Genomic DNA, 20,640 nt, shown 5'->3' on the forward strand with positions numbered 1-20,640 from the left:
AGTTCATGGAAGGCAGTTTGATCAATGGCTTATAGTCATAATGACTATGGGCTAACTTTTGGTTTAAGAGAAGTATGTCTCTGAACACTTATTGCAGAGGTGCAATGACAGGAGTATGCCTTTCTCTCCTACATGTATGTTTTCTAGAAGCCACTGTGGGCCGCTGTGGGGAACAGGTTGGTGGACTACATAAATCTTTGGCCTCATCTAGCAAGGCTGTTCTTATTTTTTTTAAAATATATTTATTTTGAAAATTCTAACCCACACTTTCCCCTCCTATAAGGGAGTTTCTCAAGGCAGCTTACAATAAACAATAATACAATAATACACTAAGAACAAGCTAAAGTCAAATAAAGAAATCAGTTATAGCAGTAGAATCCACAATGAGAGCAACCCAACAAAGTAATAATGCAGAAGTAGTCATAAACTATGCGCTCTCTCTCTCTCTCTCTCTCTCTCTCTCTCTATATATATATATATATATATATATAGATATAGATATAGATATAGATATAGATATAGATATATATAATGTTTTAATTAGCTATCACTGGGTTAAGTAAAGTCTCAGTGATAGTTTCAACAAAGCTATCTATTCTCTGACAAAACTACTCCTGAAGTTTCCCAGCTCCACATGTGCACATGCTCTCTCTCTCTCCCCCCCCCCATTGCTTCTTGTTGGACTGTTGATCACTTCAACCACAATTTTCCTTTCTGGACTCCTCTGTAACTGCCATGTACTATCAGTGGCTGTCCTTTTGGGTTCTCCATTTGGCTTAGCTTTTCTCCTGTTGTTATTCTATCCTAGCCTGTGTTGCCCTTTATGTTGCCCGTCTTGCTGCACTGCATTCTGTGGTAAGATAAGGTATGTGTGTTCAGCTTGGTGCAAGAAGGGTCAAACTACTTTTAAGGGTCCAGGTTAATAGAGACTTTTCACTTCCGTTTTTACTCAAGGAGTCATTGAAATTGCATAAACATTTTTTTTTTTGATGGAGAGTGGGCAAGAAGGTCTCTGTCCAGAATCTTATTTTTTGTCATTGAATTTTCCACCCAATAGCTTTTAGTTAAAAGAATTTAATGGCAGAATAAGTAATAAAGATACCCAGACTATGTGTGCGTACAGTAATCAGAAGTCAAAACTCAGGTTCTTTAATTTCCAAGACAGCACCTTGTGTCCTTAAGTGCTTATCTTTGGGCATGGCATAATCTCCAAATGTGCCTGTGGAAATATGTTCAGGTTTGCACCTCTCTGGATTTCAAATGATTGCAGAGATAGTCTCCTTTATTTCATGGTGATTTTTCTTTCTTTTTTGCCTTCTAGATGCTGGCTCAGTGCTGAAGGTCATAGCTCTTCAGAGAGGGAACTTTGCAGCTGCTGAAGAAGTCACTTTGGAGGAGCTGCAGGTGTTCAAGGTGAAATAAAAAGGCAACATGTATGCAAATTGATGTGTGTCATGTACAGAATGCCAAAGCAGCCATGTCACATGGGTTCTAATGACTGCATTGACATAGGCATCTCAGGTTACAATCCTATCCACACTTTCCTGGGAGTAAGCCCCATTGACTATGATGGGACTTCTGAGTAGACATGTATAGGATTGAGCTCTTACTGGCTTCATCATTGCCCACAGGCAGTTTTGCATGTATTCTTCTTGGATATACTAACAGCAAGGATGCATTTAAGTGTATTCATGGATATTATCTGTCTTACTCCAATCATTTCAGTCATAGAAGAAGTGTGTTTTTTGCAGCCTAGTTACCACACAGACTGTCCTTCTAATTCATGCTGCAGAGACTCTTCCCAGCTTTGCTGCTTGGTCTCTTTCAACTGGTAATGCCTGGAGTTGAACCTAGGATTTTGTACATGCAGAGCATATGATTTGCAACTTAGTCTTCTCTTCCAGCACATATACTTAAAATTCATCCATATTGGGAAACTGTATTACAGAGAGCTCAGGAATGTACTATACCTTCACTGTTAACTGGAAGCTCCTATGCAATAAGCATTTATTATGTGCAAAATATGACACAATAAGAGATGAAGCTTTCCTGTGGTAGCTGAAACATGAGTGCCAAAATGAATAGGAAAAGATATATTTATTGGGACCAACTAAATATCACTGAGTAGTAGGCCAAGTAAACTACGCATTATATTTTAGTGGTTTCTAATATAAGTATTTCCCTATTTTGATTTATTTTCCAGTGTACCAGCATGGCTACGTACAGCTTCGACAGTGAATAGAAATGGTTGTTCTCAGGCTTGGCTCACATAAGCTTAGTGAAATAATGCCCACTGTTCCCCTACATAGCAGGGATAATCACATATGTTTGAGACTATGTAGACATGGATGATTAATTTATCATTTCTTAGCACCTCTAATGGGGAAGTTGTTTTAAGATCATTATCTCAATTATCCTCACAAGAGGTCTGTTCATCAATGCTTCCAGTTTATAAAAAGAGAGGCTAAGAAACGATAACTTGCTCAACTCCACCCAGAGCATCCATGACTAAGATTGAGTGGATTTTCAATGCTATTATCTCAGGTCACAAGTCTAGCTCTCTGTCCATTGTCACAGGTTTCTTAGAGTTGGATCTGTGGAGAACAAACTGTGATTAGTGTTAACTGTTCAGTAGTGCAGGGAAGAAGCCTAACTAAGCTTCCCCACAGGGCATTTCTTTCTTTCCAGTATTAGTTAAGCTCTGACCTAGACAAAGTTCTTTGCCCAGTCGTGTGTGTGTCTCTGTGTGTGCATGTTTGTGCCTTTTGTTTTTGTGTAAAGATAGCTGGGGGCTGAATGACCCGCTAATGGCTGTATGAAATGCAAGGCAGAAATGTGCAGCTGTGGGATAGGGGCAGGGGTCATTTTTGTGACACACTTTTTTTTCCTCCTTTTTTCTTCCCCTTTTCCCCCCATTTTTTTTTTCTTCCCTTCAGGCGCCAATCCCCATCACTGAGATGGAAATCTCTGTCAAACGAGTGAGTAATGAATGGCTTATTTATGGGACAAATTTGGTGGTAGAGAATCCACTGTGCAGGAAGAGGTTGACTGGCTGTAGAACTACTGTAGGCTACAGTAGTCAGGTGCAGCAGGACTGATGTACTAATTGCAATTACATATGTCCCTCTATGTTGCTTCCTCAAATCCCTACATCAGGACTTTTCAAACTGGGGCTCCCCGCACCCCTGGAGGCTGCAGGGGTGTACCCAAGCCCCTGCAGCCCCCCTGAGTGGCGAGATTCTGGGGATCATGCTGCTGCCTTCCCCCACCCCTGCTGCCTCCCCCTTCCCACCCACACAAGAACTTAGTGGCTCTCAAACTCTCCCAGAGAGCTTGAAAACCACTGCCCTACATTATATGCATATTCAAATGGTAGGTCCCTTTTTATATGCCCATCGACAGCAGTCGAGGAAGAGAGATACCAGTCCTTTTGTCATTAAGCTGTTTGGCTTAACCTTCACAGCTGAGCTCTGTGTAGCTTGAGTTCCCAGAAGTCCCGTGAGGACTTTGACAATATCACCATGTATCCAGAAATGCCAAGGAGCTACAGTGTAGCAAGTGAAGAGTCTGCAAAACAATACAGATCCCTTAGCAGAATTTTATTATTATTATTATTATTATTATTATTATTATTATTATTATTATTATTATTATTATTATAACCATCTCCAATTATGGTGTTCAGAGTAAGGCTGCCTCTGCTTTTCTAGCAAAGGCTGCAGTTCTCTGACATACCACATGTGTAGAGGTAACCTTGGGGAACAGAATTTCTAAAGATATCTCCTAGGTTCTTGTTAATTAGATGCATGCCAAAGATCCATCAGTATCAGAAGGCTGGGACGGGGGTTTCATCACAAAGATGGATCCTGGTTTGAGATTGCTAGAGAACCACCTGTTGGAGATGTTTTAGTTCTGAATTTATTGCAATGGTTAAACTAGATGACCTTCAAGGCATCCAGTCACGTACATTACTTATCTATTGTGTTCTTTACTCTTCTTCACTACCTGATTCTTTTCTGTTCAAACAAATGAAATGCCTCTCCTTCTATAATATTTGTCTAGGTTTAATAAATAACATTTTTAAATATCTGTCCTTCACTCCCTGTCACTTCACTTCTAGTATATCTAGAAGAACTGGTTAGGGACTTTGTGTCCTTTACAAATTCTCTTAAATCAACTGGTTCTGTGTCTCAGTCCCAGCTTGCAACACACCCTTCACCCCTCCTGATTGAAACACTCCTTTTCCTCCTAGATTCACATATAACTCTTTTGCTGGACTTCTGTTGTGGCCTGACATATTCCTTTATAACTGTGTCCCAGCTGGATTCCCAGCATATATCTGTTAAAGTATTTTACTATACACATAGTCTTAGTTTCCACAAATCCTATTTAATTCAGTGGCTACCAATCATATGGTGCAATGGTTCCCAAACTCTTTCAACTGGTGGTTCCCTTGACCTTCTGGGCCATTGGCCGTGGCTCCCCATTAGGGCTACAATCCTATACATTGTATAGAGTGGTGGGTTTTTTGCAAGGATTCTGCAGCTCCCCTGGCTGGTTTCCATGGCTCCCTAGAGAGCCATGGCTCTTAGTTTGGGAACCACTGAGATAGTGAATTTGGAATATAGTGGCTTTTACAAAATAGTGGCTATTATGGAGGATGACTAGTCTTTAGACCATTGGCTCTGATACGTTTGGAAAGCCATTTATACTGGAAAACCCGTAGGAGTTTCTAGTGGATGAAAAGGTGATTATTAACTTTCATAATTCTCATGGGAATAATATTGAAACTATTGTTGGAGGCTGTCTCAACTACTGATTATCATCTAATAAACTGCCACTTTTGTTTTGACAGCAAATGCTTTATGTGGGCTCCCGTGTGGGTGTTGCCCAAGTGAAACTGCATCAGTGTGAGACCTATGGCTCAGCCTGTGCTGAGTGTTGCCTGGCACGGGACCCTTACTGTGCTTGGGATGGGCTCTCCTGCACCAGGTACCAGGCACTGGCCAAGCGTCGTTTCCGCCGGCAAGACATTCGTAATGGTAACCCCATGCATCAGTGCCTGGATCAAAATTTGACAGGTAAGGAAACTTAGTGTTATGGATAATGAGGAGAATGGGATAGCTGACTATCCATGGAGGGACCTTTCGTATGCCACTTGTATGGCTCAGAACTCTTGAAACATAGGAAAGGTAAAAAGGACAACAACTTGATCAGTCGGTATCACCTGAATCTTTTTGTTACGTTGGTTCCAAATCTGGTTTGAAGGCACCTGAGGATTGCTGAAGCTAAGCAGGTCTGGGTCTGGCCAGTGCCTGGATAGGAGACTGGCTGGCAACCTCACATATGCTGCTTTAAATTCCAACGTGGAAGAAAACTGGGATAAAAATTAAATCAGTTAAATATGTTTTTGGTGTACCACAGGGACACCTTGTATTTTGAAAGTTCCATGTACCTCAAAAATGTAGTTCTCAGAGATTCCAGGTACATGCGGTGAACTTTTGCTCAGAATAGTATCTGTTCTGTGATCTGAAAAATATAAAGGCAGAACACCATGGGTGGTATGCACTGTGGAGTAAGGAGTCTTGGACTGGAGTATGGGAAATTACAGAATGTTACCCATATTCTGAGGTACAGAAAAACACATTGTCCTCTTTTTGATAGTCTGAGGTGCAAGTACTTTGTAAAACTGAGCATGGGCTCTTTATTGTACATGACTCTATTCTCTCAAGTTCTGAGGAGTCACCCACCCACCCCTATGTTCAGCATCCGTATTCTGTCCTCTGGGCATCTCTGACCACCCCTTCCCCCCGAAAACATGTAGTTTCTGTTGAGCTATAGCTCTCTGATGTAGGCACTCCTGTTTCCATAGTAGATGACTTTGACAGCACGGAGGAGAAGGTGGTATATGGAACAGAGCACAACAGCACCTTCTTGGAGTGCATCCCCAAGTCGCCTCAGGCTACGGTTCAATGGTTCATGCACAGGTCCTCAGAGGAGTTACGGGATGAGGTGAGGCGGCTGCTATTTCCCACTTTCTCAGTTTTCTTTCCAATAGTGAAAACTTTTTTCTCTCTTCTATACAGGTATCTATCCTCTCCCTGTAAATGCCAGCTGTCAGACCTAACTTGTTCCCACTTCTTTGGGTTGCCACCTTTTTCTGGCAGGGCTTCTGTGCCTTTAATGGCTGTATGACAGCTTTTGAAATTCTACAATTTTCTTCCTTGGAGACTGTAATGTGGAGAGCTTTATTGACTAAATGCCAGCATGCTAGGCAATTTAAAGGCACAGGAGCCTTGCCAGCCAGGGCCAGCCATTTATGAGGCCAACTGAACTCATCTCAGGCAGCAGATGGGTGTGGGGCACCCATCTCTGTTGGCCTCTTTGCTTCCACTTCTCCTTCTTCTCCTTCCATTGCTTGTATTCAAAAAGGTAGGGGGTACAGAGAGGAAAGGGAGGAGAGTGCTGAGCTAGTACATTGGAAAGTGGGAGTGGCAGAGACTGGCATATCATCAGGTAAGGGGGGCAGCATTTGGCATGCTCCCTCAGGAGAGCTTGGGCTGGCCCTGCTACCTGCAAAACAGCTGGCATCTTTGCTACTCATGTGGCTTATCTTAAGGGCTATTCTTGTCCCAGATTCTTTACAAAAGCTCCCTGTTCGATGAATTGGGTCCTCCTTCCATCAAGCTAATGGTACATATGCATTTTTTTTTCTTCAGAATTTGGATAACCAGCCTGGCTTAATGTTTAAACATCACTCTAACTGAATGAAATACTATATTTATAGAATTATGGCAGGTTTCTGATTATGCTCAAGCTTCTTTTCTACTGTTTCACGTGTCCACAGGGCTGGAAAATGTATTTAGAAGGTATTTATATTTCTATTCTCATTGTGGTTGGTTCCATGATGGCCATGGAAGGCTGAAGCTGCCATCTTTTCATAGAATCATACAGTTGGAAGGACTTTCATTGCCAGCCCACTGCATCCAAGAGTTTTCTATATTGTTGTCTTTTCTGTTTTTCAGATGTGATTTGTGGTGGTTTGTGCTTTTTTAATTTTTTTTAATTTTTATTTTTTACTTAAAACACACAGTAAAGGAATGCCAGCCTTTCCAGTGTGGGCCTGCAAAGTGCTATGGAGACTCTTAGCTTCCTCTTCTATTAACCTCCTTCATTTACTTTCTTAGCTTTGCCTACGCCACAGCACTCCACTAAGAATTCTTGAATGAAATGGAATATAGAGAAACCCATGCTCCTACTGTGTGAAGTCTCACCTCCCTTTCTCCCTAGGCTAGCAGGCCAGTTCAGTTCCCAGGAAGCTGGGTTGTGAAGGGGATGCTAATACTGTACCACTTGAGTGGAAATCCCTAGAGCAAAAGGGACATAGAAGGGGAGAAGGACCTGTAAACACAGCTGTTTAGTTCTGGTCTAATAAGTTGGTTGCAAATATGGACAGCATTGGTGTCATAGGAAGAGTGGAGGCGGGTGTTAGACCTCTCTCCCATACCTCCCTCCAACCCCTGCAGCTTTCTAAAAGACCACACAGAGCAATGGAATGTGCCATTCCTGCTGGGTTCTCTTGTTCCATATGTAAGGCAAATAAATACAAGTCACTCATCAAAAATAATACATGTAAAAGAATTCCCATGTGCTCCCACTCTCTTTTCCTCAGGTTAGATTTGTCAGCAACAGCTTTCGTTTAAGAAACGTGGCTTGTGCTATAAGACCTGACTGAAAGGGATTTTGACAGGTGGAAGGTGTTAGCAGGGGAACAAGATGGAGCCTGTTGTGCCCTGCACTCTTCTTCTTCTTCTTCTTTTTTTTTTTTAAACAAAGGCAGCTTCTCTGTCTAACAGCACTGAGCACTTTGGGTGGCCGTCCTGGGTGGAGCTGTTTGTTTGTTGTGCCTGGAAATATCCTTTCTATGTTAAGAGTTGTGAGTAGGAGTGAGGCACCCAAAGAAGTTCACAAACTAGTTGCAAAGATGGGGAATTGCAAGGACAATATCAAGATAATAAATGTGAAATGCTTTGCATATGCAAAAAGCACTGTAAAAAGGTATGCATTATTAATTCAAGGGAGCCTATAACTTGATCTGCTGTTTTGAAAGATGTAATACAGAACAAAATAAATTTTTCCTCATGATAATGGAAACCACCAATGGAACTGTTCACATTTTTGGGACTTGTTTGGGGTTCCAGTCAACCTGGCTTCCACTTTTTCCTTCTCAAATTCTTCTGCAATGCCTTTGTTATCTGGAAGTATATTTTGCATTAAAAAATTTTAGCACCTAGAAAACATTGGATTTTGTGACCTTTATACATTATATGACATGAGCAAATTTGTCTTCATTTACTCACTTTATATAATTTATTCTAGTTATGGGGAAAGCTGGGTAGTGTATTGAAGCCCCTGTTCTGACTGCTGAGAGTTCATATATTTACTTTTGCATGTATGCAAGCATATAGGCACCCCATTTTTGAAACGTCATCAAGCATTGATCGCACAAGGATCTTCACAGCTATCAATGAGAGTCAGAAGGTGCTGAATTTACTCCCTATGATTTGTTTGTAGGGAATACTTGCAGGCTTGCCATTCTTTCCTTCTGCTAAATTGGCAACCCGTTCTCATGTGATGCCTTGAGTAAGTCATAGTGCACCACTAAAAATCTGGTCTAGTTTTGCAACCCGTTCTCATGACTCCTGTAATGCCTTGAGTAAGTCATAGTGCACCACTAAAATTCAGGTCTAGTTTTGCCTCTATGTCTTCTTCCAGGTGAAAACTGATGATCGGATCATGAAGACAGAGCAAGGACTGCTGTTTCGGAAGCTCTTCCGCCAGGATGCTGGGACTTATTACTGCAAGGCTCAAGAACATGGCTTCACACAGACCATCACCAAAATTATCCTGGAGGTGATTGAGAGTGAGCAGTTGGATCAGGTTTTCCAGCGGGAGCAGGAGGAGGAGGTGCCTCGCTCACCTTGCCTGGTGCCTGATCCCCGCCTGTTACATGGACAAAGGGTGTGGTTCAAAGATATCATGCACCTCATTGGCTACGCCAACCTGCAGAGGGTGGAGGAGTACTGTGAGCGTGTGTGGTGTGGGGACCGCCAGCCACGGCACAAAGGCAGGCCCTCTAAAAGCAAGAACCTGTTGGACGGTGGCAAGAAAGGAAGGGGCAAGCAGCACAGTGAGAGGAACCGAGTGCCCAGGCAAGTAGCAGCCACATAAGAAGAAGGGGAGACAACACATGGCCAGAGGAGAACATGAGAGGAGGAAGGTCATTACGGACCAACCTTCCTCCTCGTGAATGAGAACCATCCTCTCTGGCAACTGTCCTTCTGACAGGACTTGTCCAGATTGGAGGGGTGTCGCTGACCAGCTGAGCCTGTAGACATTTCTTGCTCGGAGTACATCATTTCCTTCTGCTCCTAGCATTGGAGACAAGGACTCAGAGGACACACCAGAGCTGGAGCCTTCATATCCCATATTGATGGTTATTTGTACTAGGCCTGAGACTCATGGAAACCATGGTTTCCAGTGCAGTTATGTAGACCAGCGCTGTCCCCAGTGGGCATGATACTTAATATGACACACATGATGCAGAGGTGTGGTGGTGGTGGGCTCTAACCACATGACTGGCTAAAGGCAAAGGGAGTCTATCTGCAATAGCGACATAACTCAAGCCAACACGTTGCCTAGAAGACTGGGTGGGAACGGTGGGGAGTTTCTGCTCAGGTACAGACATACGTTAGAGACACCCTGAAACAGACAAGTGGCAGAACCATCAGAGTGTATGCCAACTGACAATATCAGGACTTTGGAAAGAACAGGCACCCCATTCCAGTGGAGTCCCCTGTACAATGTGGTCTGAGGGAATAAATGGATGTGACTGTTGAGCTATGGATGAGATTGTCTAAGAGGGAAAACTGTTTGTAGATCTAAGGAACCTCATTGTCCCAAGCTTACCTTGGCTCTGACTAGCAGGCAGAAAGTATATTAAACTTGGTGGAGGTCCAAGGTGGGAGAGTTCACACATGAGACTCATCATGGCAATTATTGCTCCAGTCATATTGTAATGTGATTTTTTTATTGTTCAGGGTGTTTGTTTATGCCTCCTACTTTCTTTCCCATGTGTACCACAATCAGATGTTAACATACTTAGTGCAAGAGGGGCACTTCAGTAATTTAAAGGCCAAACTACATGTTACATTGCTGCTGCCTTTAACATTACCTTAATGGATCCTTCTTAGTTGTAGAGCTGGGGGGAGTTAATTTTGGGGGAAAGTGAGAGTCAGGACAGGAATGAAGCACTTTTCCTTTCCCCCTTTCACTGCAACTTGCCTCCACAAGAGTGCTTTGTAACAGAGAAAGACCAACCAGGCTAATATTACACATGGCTGTGATGGGTCCAGGCATCTCCTGATTGGAGCTTCCTTAGCGAGCCTTAGGAAGGAGTGGCACAATATGATACTGATGGCTGTCCAAGCCAGTTGGATGCTTGTGGGAATCAGTCAGATTGCACCAGGGAAGGGGTGCCGCCACACCTCTAGACTGAAGCCAGCTGCTCCAGAAGGGTGCTTTATGAACCAGGCTCCTAATGCACAAAATTTGTGGTTTGCTATGCATTATTTGAGGGCTGGGAGGCAGAACAATGAGGAGGAAGAATGGCAGCTGACAGCCTGGAGAGGTTCCAGCTTTGGAAACGGGGAGAAGGAATAGTTGGTGGTAGACCCCCCCTTCCCTCCATTACTAAGGCCACAGGATGGGGGGAGGGGGCTAGTGGCTTCAGTGTAACATCTAGTTTGGTCCTTGGCTGACTGTATGTGAAAAACCCTGTGCTTTGCACACAGCCTCGTAGTACCCAGAACAGCCTTAGACTTTAATGTACTTGCAGGCTCCTCCCAGTCCACATCTTTCAGCCATTCTTAGCAACATTCACCAGGCCAGGCAACATTTCTGTGACCCGGTGTCAGAGCCCTATAAGGCAGCTATTTACCTTAACTGAGCTCTGTCTTTCATTCCTGTGTCTCTGAAGCTGTGTTGATCTCTCAGATGAAATTGATGAAACACCAACAGCTGAATGAAAACCACCAGTTTGCTCAACAAATAAATTAAAACCTTATGCAGCAAGCTCAAGCTTGGGGGTGAGTTACCTCTTTTGTTTGCAGTGATTTGGCATTCATCAGCACAATGAATGGTCTCATAGCAAACTGTGCCTGGGACTGAGATTTATTGCTAAAATCTCTTCCTACAATGTCCCTGCAGTTGATTGTTTTCCCCAAACACTTATAGAACAATGTATGTGTCCAGAGGCAAGAGAATAAAATTGAAATTGCAATGATTTTGTGGAGAGATTAGGGAGGCTAGATATGTGCTTATTTTCTCCTGAAATGAGAGATCCTTCAGGTGACCAGTTTCTGGAGAGAGTTGCCAACACCAATCAGTTCTGTAATGACTTAAATTGAGCCAGAAGAGACCATTGTTCTTTGCCTCAGGAGAGCATTACTTCCAGCAGAGGCTTCCTGCCTTATGAGTTATGCAGTTCAACACTGAATTGGACGCACAGCCCCCAGAAGCAGTAAACTCTTTCCCCAAAAGAAGCTCAAGTGGAGTTTTGGCAGAAGTTCTGGACAATCCCTCACTGGAGCTATATCACCTCTGTTCACCTCAATGAGCAACATTTTTTCCCCACAGTGGCCCCACAGCTGCCTCAGGAAAGCCCACAAACAGGATGGAAAGGCCTCCCTTTCTCCTCCCATTGCTTCCCTGCAGCTGGTACTCAGAGGCATGCTGCTGCTGGCTTGGATGCAGTATGCCCCTCTCACCATTGGGGATGCTCTTCTACAGAGGATTTTCCTGCTTCGATCAGGGTGTTGGACTAGATAGCCTTGAAGGTCTCCTTCCAATTATGTGATTCTAAGGGCGCAATCCTAACCCCTTATATCAGTGTTTTCCTACACTGACATAAGTGCAATGAAGCTCTGAGGTAAGGGAACAAACATTCCCTTACTTTGAGGAGGCCTCCGTGAGTGACACCCAACTGCAGGATGCAGCACATGTCCCATGGGCACCGATACGCCAGTGCTGGAAAGTACTGGCATACGGAGTTAGGATTGCACCCTAAGATGATTACATTGGGTCACATTAGGGAAATGAGTTGATAAAGCAGTCAAGAAGCTTTAGGAGAAACTATGGTGGACTTGCTGGGGGATCAAAGAGAGAAGAGGAGAAGCAACAATGAATGTGGGTACAGTTATCCTGTAACAATAAACAAATTCACAACCCAATCCTACCTAAATCTCCATGCAGCAATGCAGCAGCCCTGGTGTGGCTGAATCCCACCAGATTTCTGGCTGCTGGAGGTCTCCTTGGGGTAAGGGGACATTTGTTGCCTTGCCCTGTGATAAGCTCCAGCAGCCGCAATGGGACACCTGGAACCTACACCAGTTCAATCACTGGCACAAGTCCGAGTTGATCTGTGAAGATAGATCAGGCCCAGGAAGGGTGTCAGGATTTGGTGTGTGCCACCGCTACCGAAAGTGTTCCCTCCCACACCTGATCCGCCCTCCTCCCCACCTGCATCGCCCCCCTGTTCTGCCCACCCTGACCTCCCCCCTGTGTCCTTCCAACCCTCTGTGCTGGCTTAACTGGGCCAATGAATCTTCAGCCATCTGCCAGTGCATGGAGGTTGCTCTAGCCTTCCGCCACTGGGTCTGCTGCACACATTGGCAGAAGCTGCTTTGCAACTGCAGTAAAACAGCCTCCACTGATACACTAGTTACGCCAGTGGCCACAAGGGATAGGGTTGGGCCGTAACACAGTTGTAGGATACAGTCTACTTAGTGATACTGTCTGGTTCCGAGGCTGGATTCCATGAAGGCAGCTTTGATATGTCCTATGTATCCAGAATCTCTGTCTGGAGTTTTGCAATCAATCACGGTGTGTTCCTGCTTTGTGGGTTATCTACTAGTCCTGCAAAAGGACAGTTGTTCAGTTAAGTGTGATGATGGATGTTCCATTTGTATACAAAGCAATTTTCATGCATTGCCAACTGCCCTCTGAAAATATCCGTCTAACTTTCTAAGCCTTAAAGTCTCCCTGGGCAATTGTGTCTTTGGTGCTCCTTACATGGGTGGGATCTGGGGAAAAAGAAATGCTGATGCCATGAATGTTGTTGTCTATGGGCATGAACTGCAGCAAACTTCACTTTTCCTCAAATCCCATATTAGAGCTGTTGAGTAAGCCCAATTAGAAGATAAATCTTGGGGGTCAAATGGCTGTTTTACCAACAATGACTGTGTAGGAATGGCAGGCATTGCCATTTGTGTAACTGGATCAAAGTCATAGTTAAATGAGGAGAAGGTGAAGATGTGGATCACTGGGGAAAAGGATGGACATTCTGTCTGCCACAGGAAAAGGGAATTGACAGAAGAGCTCTAGGTGCAAGTGAGCTGAGATAGTGGTTAGGAACATAACAGGAGTGGCGGTCATCTCTCGAAGTCAAATGCTATACATGTGATTACATGTCAGTACAATGCTGTGCAAATTGACTGGGGAAAACTTGTTATATAGATGTTAATACAGTAAATAGGTTTTACTTCCTGCAGGCATGGAGATATGTATTCCTGACTGTCACTGGTAATAATTTATTTCCCAGTTTGAGGCTTATGAAGATATACAAAGTGGGAATTCTCACAACCCAGCATTTGAGCCTATCTGTGTTGTGGCTTCACTTGTTGTCTACAGTCCTGACTGCTTCTGTGAGACAGATGTTTAGGGATGGATTTTAAGAGGGAGATACCACGCACTACTTTTCAGACTCCACTAGAAACAAAAACAGGTTGAACAATCTGTGTGCCAAATGTTGACTTTCAGTTGTGGAAATATCTGAATAAATTTGCATAGCCCAGTCACTGAGGTCTATCCACTGACTAACCACATACTCTACAGGTTGGCTTAATACCATTTAACCTCAATTTTAATGTACCAGTAAATGGGTCCCTAGCACATGAAGCAGCTGTGGGGCCTTAGGAAAAATGTGTTCCCCCCCCCTTTGCATTGGACAATTCTCCTAAATTGTTTATTGATTTGAGCACTTTGAGGTGCTAGAGAAGGCCAAGCTGTGCAATGTAAACATTTCCAAGGCAGCAACGTGAGTGATAGGAACAACTAAGATTATTTCATTTGCTGGGGAAGAGATGAAAATTTCAGCCTTGTGTGTATAGTGCATGCTTGACATCTGTCCAGAGCTCCCTCTGAAAAGAGGCATTCTTTGCTATCTTTGCCTTCTCCACTCCCAGCCCCATGAGCTCATGTGCAGGCAGGTCTTTGAAGCAGAGTGTGTGAAAGGATCAAGGGAGAAGACAAACGGACAATGAACTTCTTTCCTGCATCTGTTGAATTATAATTACCCGCAGTTTATTTTTGCAAAATGCCTACAAAGTGGAAAGTGAGCATGACATGAGGTAAAATAACAAAGACTCTGAAAGAGCTGGGGAAGGGGGTTTTGGGAGCCTGAGTAAGTAAGTGCAGGCAGTCGACCTTTCTCTGGCACCAAGTGCTCCAGATGCCTCAGTTAAGAAACAGGGATAAAAACTATTTAACTCAGTGAAACTTGCTTCCAACATGCATGGGATTGGCCTACAAGACTGCCTTTCAGCCTGGCTTAGATGTACTTCTGATTGGCTGCAGTGTGGGTCTCAATTACTATAGGCTGTTTAAACTGGGTGGAGGGTTTGGATGGAAGATACGTTTACAGTCCAATCCTAACTAGGTCCTTGGACAGCGATGCAGCAATGGTAGTGTGGCTTCTGCTACATCTGGCAGGGGTTTCGGCTGCTGGAAGGACATTTGTCCCTTTGCCTTGGGGTAAGCCCAGCAACCACTATGGGGCAACTCAAGCCTGCACCAGCGATATTGCTGATGCAAGTCTGTGTTGCCCTGTGCAGGTGGATCAGGTGTAGGAAGGGTCTCAGGATTCAGTGTGCACCGTTGCCTTCAAACTCCTCCCTAGGCCTTGGGGGTAAGAAATAGGCACATGATTCCCCTCATGGATACTGGGGCTGCTCCAACCTACATTGTCACCTCAGTTAGCAAGGCAGGCAAAAGAAGTGGAGGAGTGGCTTGCAAATAGTTTCATTCCCTTGCACAAAAGGGGTGCACAAAATATACAGTAAAACTTCCTATAAGCTGCGGATATATTCTTGAAAAACAGAGCGCTGTGTGAAACAGCTCTTTACGAGGTTCATTGCAGCACTGTTTTAATGTAGATGTTTTGACAGTTTTGCATTGTATTGTATTGTGCTTACCAGCAGCTTGGAGCCTGCTATATAACGGACCACTACTGCTGTCACTCCTTTCACACGGTAGTAGTGGAAGGCGAGGGGAATTGCTGCTCCCAAGAGGGTGAGCCAGATTGTGATGGCATCCTTGGGAACTACAGGCTTCTTGTTGAATCTTGGCTAGATTGCCTTGCCTGCTGTTTCCTCTCCCAAACATTTCCTGGTAGGAAGCAATTAGCTCCATGCTGGTCAGAATATAGTGCTGGTCAGAATATAGAATATGGTGCAGTGCTAGTCAGAATATGCAGCTTCCATTGGCTACAGCTACACTGTTCTGCACCAAGCTTTTGAAGTGTTACGGATTTTAACCTTTTGATTTGTGGCAATACTGTGAAAATTACACCCAGGACAAAGAATGCTATAATGAATCAGTTTTATAGGAAGAATATCTTTTATAAGATATTACTGTCTTGCATACAATATAACACAGGAATCTGCATTTGTCAAAAGACAAGGATCAGCTGGCAGCTCCCACAACGTATCATGTGGGTCTACAGAATCAACAATGGCTTAACCTCATTCCAACACAGTTTGCTAGCTGTGCATGAGCCTGTCCATGGAAGCAAGAGTAGAGGTCTGAAGGGCATTTCTGCAGTCAGGCAAAGGACGGGAAATGAGTTCTGTTGTAGCCAGCAGCAGTCCTGCCTGGAAAAGGCAAGCATGCTTTTATGGGGACAGCATGAGCTCACTTGTTTTGTGAACTCTCTAGGCTTGATAAGGATCTTGCTTCTTCCTGCAGCCCATCAGGCCTCACACAATAGTGTGAACCACTGGCACTGCCAGGAACAACATTTTTACTGAAAGAGGAACAGAGAAAAATTCACACATACATACACACACCACCCACCTACCCACCCCTGCTTGGAATAAATACACTAGAGGGCATTTACGGACCCTCGCACTTCTAAGTGAGTGTCTACATACTGAGACAAAGGATAGGACAATGAGGTTTTGTTCCATGTTTACAGGTATCTATTCCCCACAGAATGTGAGGATCTCATTTATTACATCAAAAAAATCTCACACTTTTCAGTGCTGAGCCAGAAAGGATGCTGCTTAGTTATTGGTCAGTCATCTTGTGAGGCTGGCAAGAGAGAACAATAGACAACCTGGGATGGAGGCCCAGATTAAACTATCTCCTTGGCAGAGATAAACAGGAGATTTTGCTAGAGACTAACAGCCCAATCCTATCCACACTTTCCTGGGAGTAAGCCCCATTGATTCTAATGGGACTTACTTCTGAGTAGATGCGCATAGGATTGGGCTGTTACACCCACACAGTACATAGATGGTTCTTGGACTGGGTCTCTTTCCAGTTATTTACAACACTTACAGAAGTTACCTACTTTTGCCCAAGTATGCCTTGTCAGAAATAAGTCCCATTGTGTGGGGAGTTATAGACATGATTGGTTATATAGGAACAAAAGAGACCCCAACCAAGAGCCCCCTCAAAGCAAAGCTATACAGCTGTCATTGTTTCTGACTTTAATATCTGGCTACCTTTACTCCTTAATTTTGATGAACTCTGGATGAAGCTGGTTTCTGCCAGCTCCTGAATCTATTTTCTTGCAAGACACCACAAGCTAAATTATTTTCACTGAAATGTCCCTTTTCACTCACTCACTCACTCAACCAAGAAGACAAACAACAATAACACCAGAATACATGAAAGAATCCCAGCAAATGGTGCATATCTGCAGGTTTGCTTTAGAGAATATGTGTCAAACGCCATTAAAGTGGGGGAAATTTCTATCATTTTAAGCTGGAAAGCTGCTGATATGCTTCTGAGAAATAGCTGTTTTGCAAATACTTGTTGAAACCTGTGATGCCCTTTGGCACTAGCTTTGCTCTGAGCTTCTTTATCTATCAGGGAGCATGCATTCCTGCCCTTTCCAGTGATTAGGAACACTCATCATATTCCAGAATCTTGCTAAATACAAAAGAGACTCCCTTTGTCCCAAAACAGACGGATCTGTGTGTATACTGTATTCATATTTATATGTACAGTATTTATTTGTAGCTTTTATTTAAATTTACTCTGGTGTGAACAGAGGTGGCGCAACCCAGGATGCTACCTGGGGTCTGCTGCCTTTACATAATTTTTTTTAAAAAAGCAGTCACCACATTCCTTGTGTGGTTTCTTCCATCACCCACCTTTTTACTTTGCTACTGGTAGTTTCTTCAAACACAGAAGTGCAGGACTTCCAGTTTTATTTAAAGGGACTGCACGAATGAAGGAGCTTCAGATCAAATGGGAAACTCTGCACTTCCATGTTTGAAGAAACCAGGGCCTCTGAAAGGAATTTTATCAGAGAGTACAAAATTCCTTTGGGGCCCCTTTTCTTCTCCATTGGATCATAATTTCATACAATCATTGGATCACAATTTCTATAAATTACAATATATAAAACTATGTAGGCTTATACAAAATGTGCCAGTCTTCACACAATATATGCAAACATTTCCTGAGATCCCAGGAAATTTCCAGGTCCTCGGCCCCCTTTTTGACCCCAGGTCCAGGTACAATGTACCCCCTGCACCTCCCTCTCGTGGTCCCTGGAAGAAACTGTGCCAGTAGTAAGGTAAGGAGGTGCAAGCTCCACTTTCCATTTGCTTTAATTTGGTGGAAAGCAAATCAGTACAGGTTGCATCTGCAGCAGCCTGAAGGGAGGCAGTGCTGGAAGTGGCAGACACCTGAACCCCTCACCTTTCAGGCCCCTGCAATCTGCCACTGATGCAACCCACATCACTTTGCCTAATGGACGAACTGCTCCTGGATGTGACACATAATTGCATTTTTCTGACCCAGAAAAAAAATTAATACAATATATAATACCCCCAAAGTATAGTGCAATAAATGGAAATTAGTATCGCTAACATGAATTAGAACAGCAATTGATCCAATGCTGTATTTTGATTCAAGTGCACATTCCAATGTTTATTTTTTTAGTACATTTTTTAAATTTCCCTACAAGGAGCTAAGAATAGCATATACAGATTGTTCTCTCCCCTCCCTCTTAGCTCAGTTTAAGGTAGGTTAGGATGAATCTTAGCAACTGGTGCAAGGACATCCAGTGAACTTCATGGTTGAGGGAGGATTTAAATCTGGTGTCTCTGCTTGCAGTCCATCATCAGCATCTTTAATTTTGAACAGGATCCCAAATGCAAAGAGGTATCAAAGACATGTCTACTACTACATCTCACCATCTAATGCCATCTATATTCCTGAATTTGTCTGAGAGCTTCAGAAAAGAAAGTCCCTTCTATCCCAATCTTCTTGGGCTTACTTTGGGCTCAATTGCACTGTGTCATTGCTGATTTCTATATCAGTGCCACATTGGGAGTAAGCAGTGGCTGCCTCTTCTCCCATAACTTCATTGAGCATTCCATGGAATTGTGTCTTGGCTGCTGTGTGCAAGTGAGTAGGAGTACAAGCTTTAGCAATTGCCCAATACACAAAAATCATTGAAGCTTTTCCAGCTGTGGAGATGAAACAATGGGTAAACTTAACTCTCAGCTTGTATGTCTTCATCTTATATGTCTCTCAAGCAGCTGTTAAAGACACAAGAGTCCTGCCACAAACACCACTTGGCAACTGTATGAGTGAGTGTATGGAAGGCTTGTACAACTTGTATAGAAGTCTGAAGGGATTAAACAGCTTTAATAGCTGCATAGGTAGAAAATGCCATCCTGTGTGGTTTGCTCTCATCCAGGCAACAGCGGTGAAATTCTGCCTTACGTACAACTTCTAGAGCAGAGGTATCAAACTTAAGGCCTGGGGGCCCAATGCGGCCTGCAAAAGCTTTCATCTGGCCCTTGGGCTCTCAGCTGCTGAGCAATGCTATCACTGCTGGAAGGGTGGTCCGCATGATAATTGGACTCTCCCGTTATCTTGAAATATGATCAAGATTTGTGTGTTTTCTCTTCTGTCATTTGCAGCTAATGAGTTCCTATATGAGAAAAGAGTGCTTATTTCTGGTTTTCAGCTGTGTAATGACATCAGTTCCTGCCTATTGACATCACTTCAGCCCTCCACATGCTCAGAATGCTATTTGGCCTGCTGTATGAAATGAGTTTGACACCCCTGTTCTACAGGGTACAGGTGCCTTCCCAGGGCTGTATGATGAGGCAGCTGCACTGCACATCTTGCAAGCTTATATGTGACTGAAGAAATGCACGAGAAAGTCTCCTGGGGCTGTGTTTTCATGTTTCCATGTCAGGAGCAGCACAATGGAGCAAATGGAATCCGCAGCTTGCTGCCAAGATGGAAAATGTAAACAATGCCCAAGCACCAGTGGCTTAGTAGAAATGCTAAGCGTTTAGTCCCAAGATAAAGATAAATGCTCTAGGAAGTACATGGCCAATTAACAACTCTAATTACCTAGATGTGACTGTTGCGTTCTTTGGCACAAAGCCTGAACACATTTGCTAGGGAGGAAGCCCTACCGAAACCTGTGGGACTTGCTTTTTGGTAGACAGATATGTAAGACTGCACTGCTAATCTCAGAGGTCTAGATCCACATTTCCCTGGAAGTGAGTACAGACTGTTTCCCTTGCTCCAGATGTAATGGGAGCTAAATGGTGCCTTCCATTGACACAATAAAATGCTTTGCTTAGAATTAGTTCCATGGGGGAAAGTAAATGTAGCCAAGCTACTCGATGGAATCTCCCTCATTATTAGAATGGGCAAACAGAGTGAAAATGCTACCAAGAGGCCTGTTTGCATTCTGTTTAATTAAATGGAGTTAAGCTAATGTTTGCTGTAGGAAGGGGCATTGAAAAAGCACTCATTATCTACTGATTTATAAAAGTTGTTAGTTGCGCTCTTCTACAATACCCAAAGTGAGGTATATAAATGGAACAGTTCTCTTCAAAAGCAAAGCACAAGCAACATGCAAAATTCCTGGCCGAAAAATCCAATTAAAAACCAGCTCAGGCTGTTCGTGGCAACTTTTGTTATTCTGAATAGCCCCTCAAACTTAACTGATGCCATAAAGACAGGAGTGCTGGGACCTGTTGTATATTCAGGAGCTGACCCACAATAAAAATCCTGATGATCCATGCAAACTATGGGGACATGTAGGTGTCTTGTATACATCCCCCATTTTTCCCTGCTGTGGAATCAGCCCACTACTATTTGAGCATCCTGATCTAGGATGATAGATTAGGCTTGAAAGGCCATCCAGTCTACATCCCTGTGAAAAGGTAGCACCCTCTCCACCAAGTACATGAGATACAAATCACAATGTATACGTATTTCAGGCAGAAAGCTGGCATGCTACAAGAGGTGCTTATA

At 43.6% G+C, this 20,640-nt stretch overlaps 1 protein-coding gene across 1 annotated transcript in view; it reads left to right on the forward strand.

Moving 5' to 3' along the window:
* SEMA3G (semaphorin 3G) overlaps positions 1-13,087 on the forward strand; it is a 102,714-nt gene extending 89,627 nt beyond the window's left edge. Inside the window, exons 12-16 of the mRNA XM_066618501.1 lie at positions 1,322-1,413; positions 2,937-2,978; positions 4,856-5,081; positions 5,873-6,012; positions 8,776-13,087. Coding sequence (XP_066474598.1) covers positions 1,322-1,413; positions 2,937-2,978; positions 4,856-5,081; positions 5,873-6,012; positions 8,776-9,231 — 956 coding nt within the window. The 3' untranslated portion in view covers positions 9,232-13,087. The remainder of the gene's footprint in view (positions 1-1,321; positions 1,414-2,936; positions 2,979-4,855; positions 5,082-5,872; positions 6,013-8,775) is intronic.
* Positions 13,088-20,640: the final 7,553 nt, after the last annotated feature.

The sequence above is a fragment of the Tiliqua scincoides genome, chromosome 2 (genome assembly GCF_035046505.1).
Source record: "Tiliqua scincoides isolate rTilSci1 chromosome 2, rTilSci1.hap2, whole genome shotgun sequence".
Classification (NCBI taxonomy): Eukaryota; Metazoa; Chordata; class Lepidosauria; order Squamata; family Scincidae; genus Tiliqua; species Tiliqua scincoides.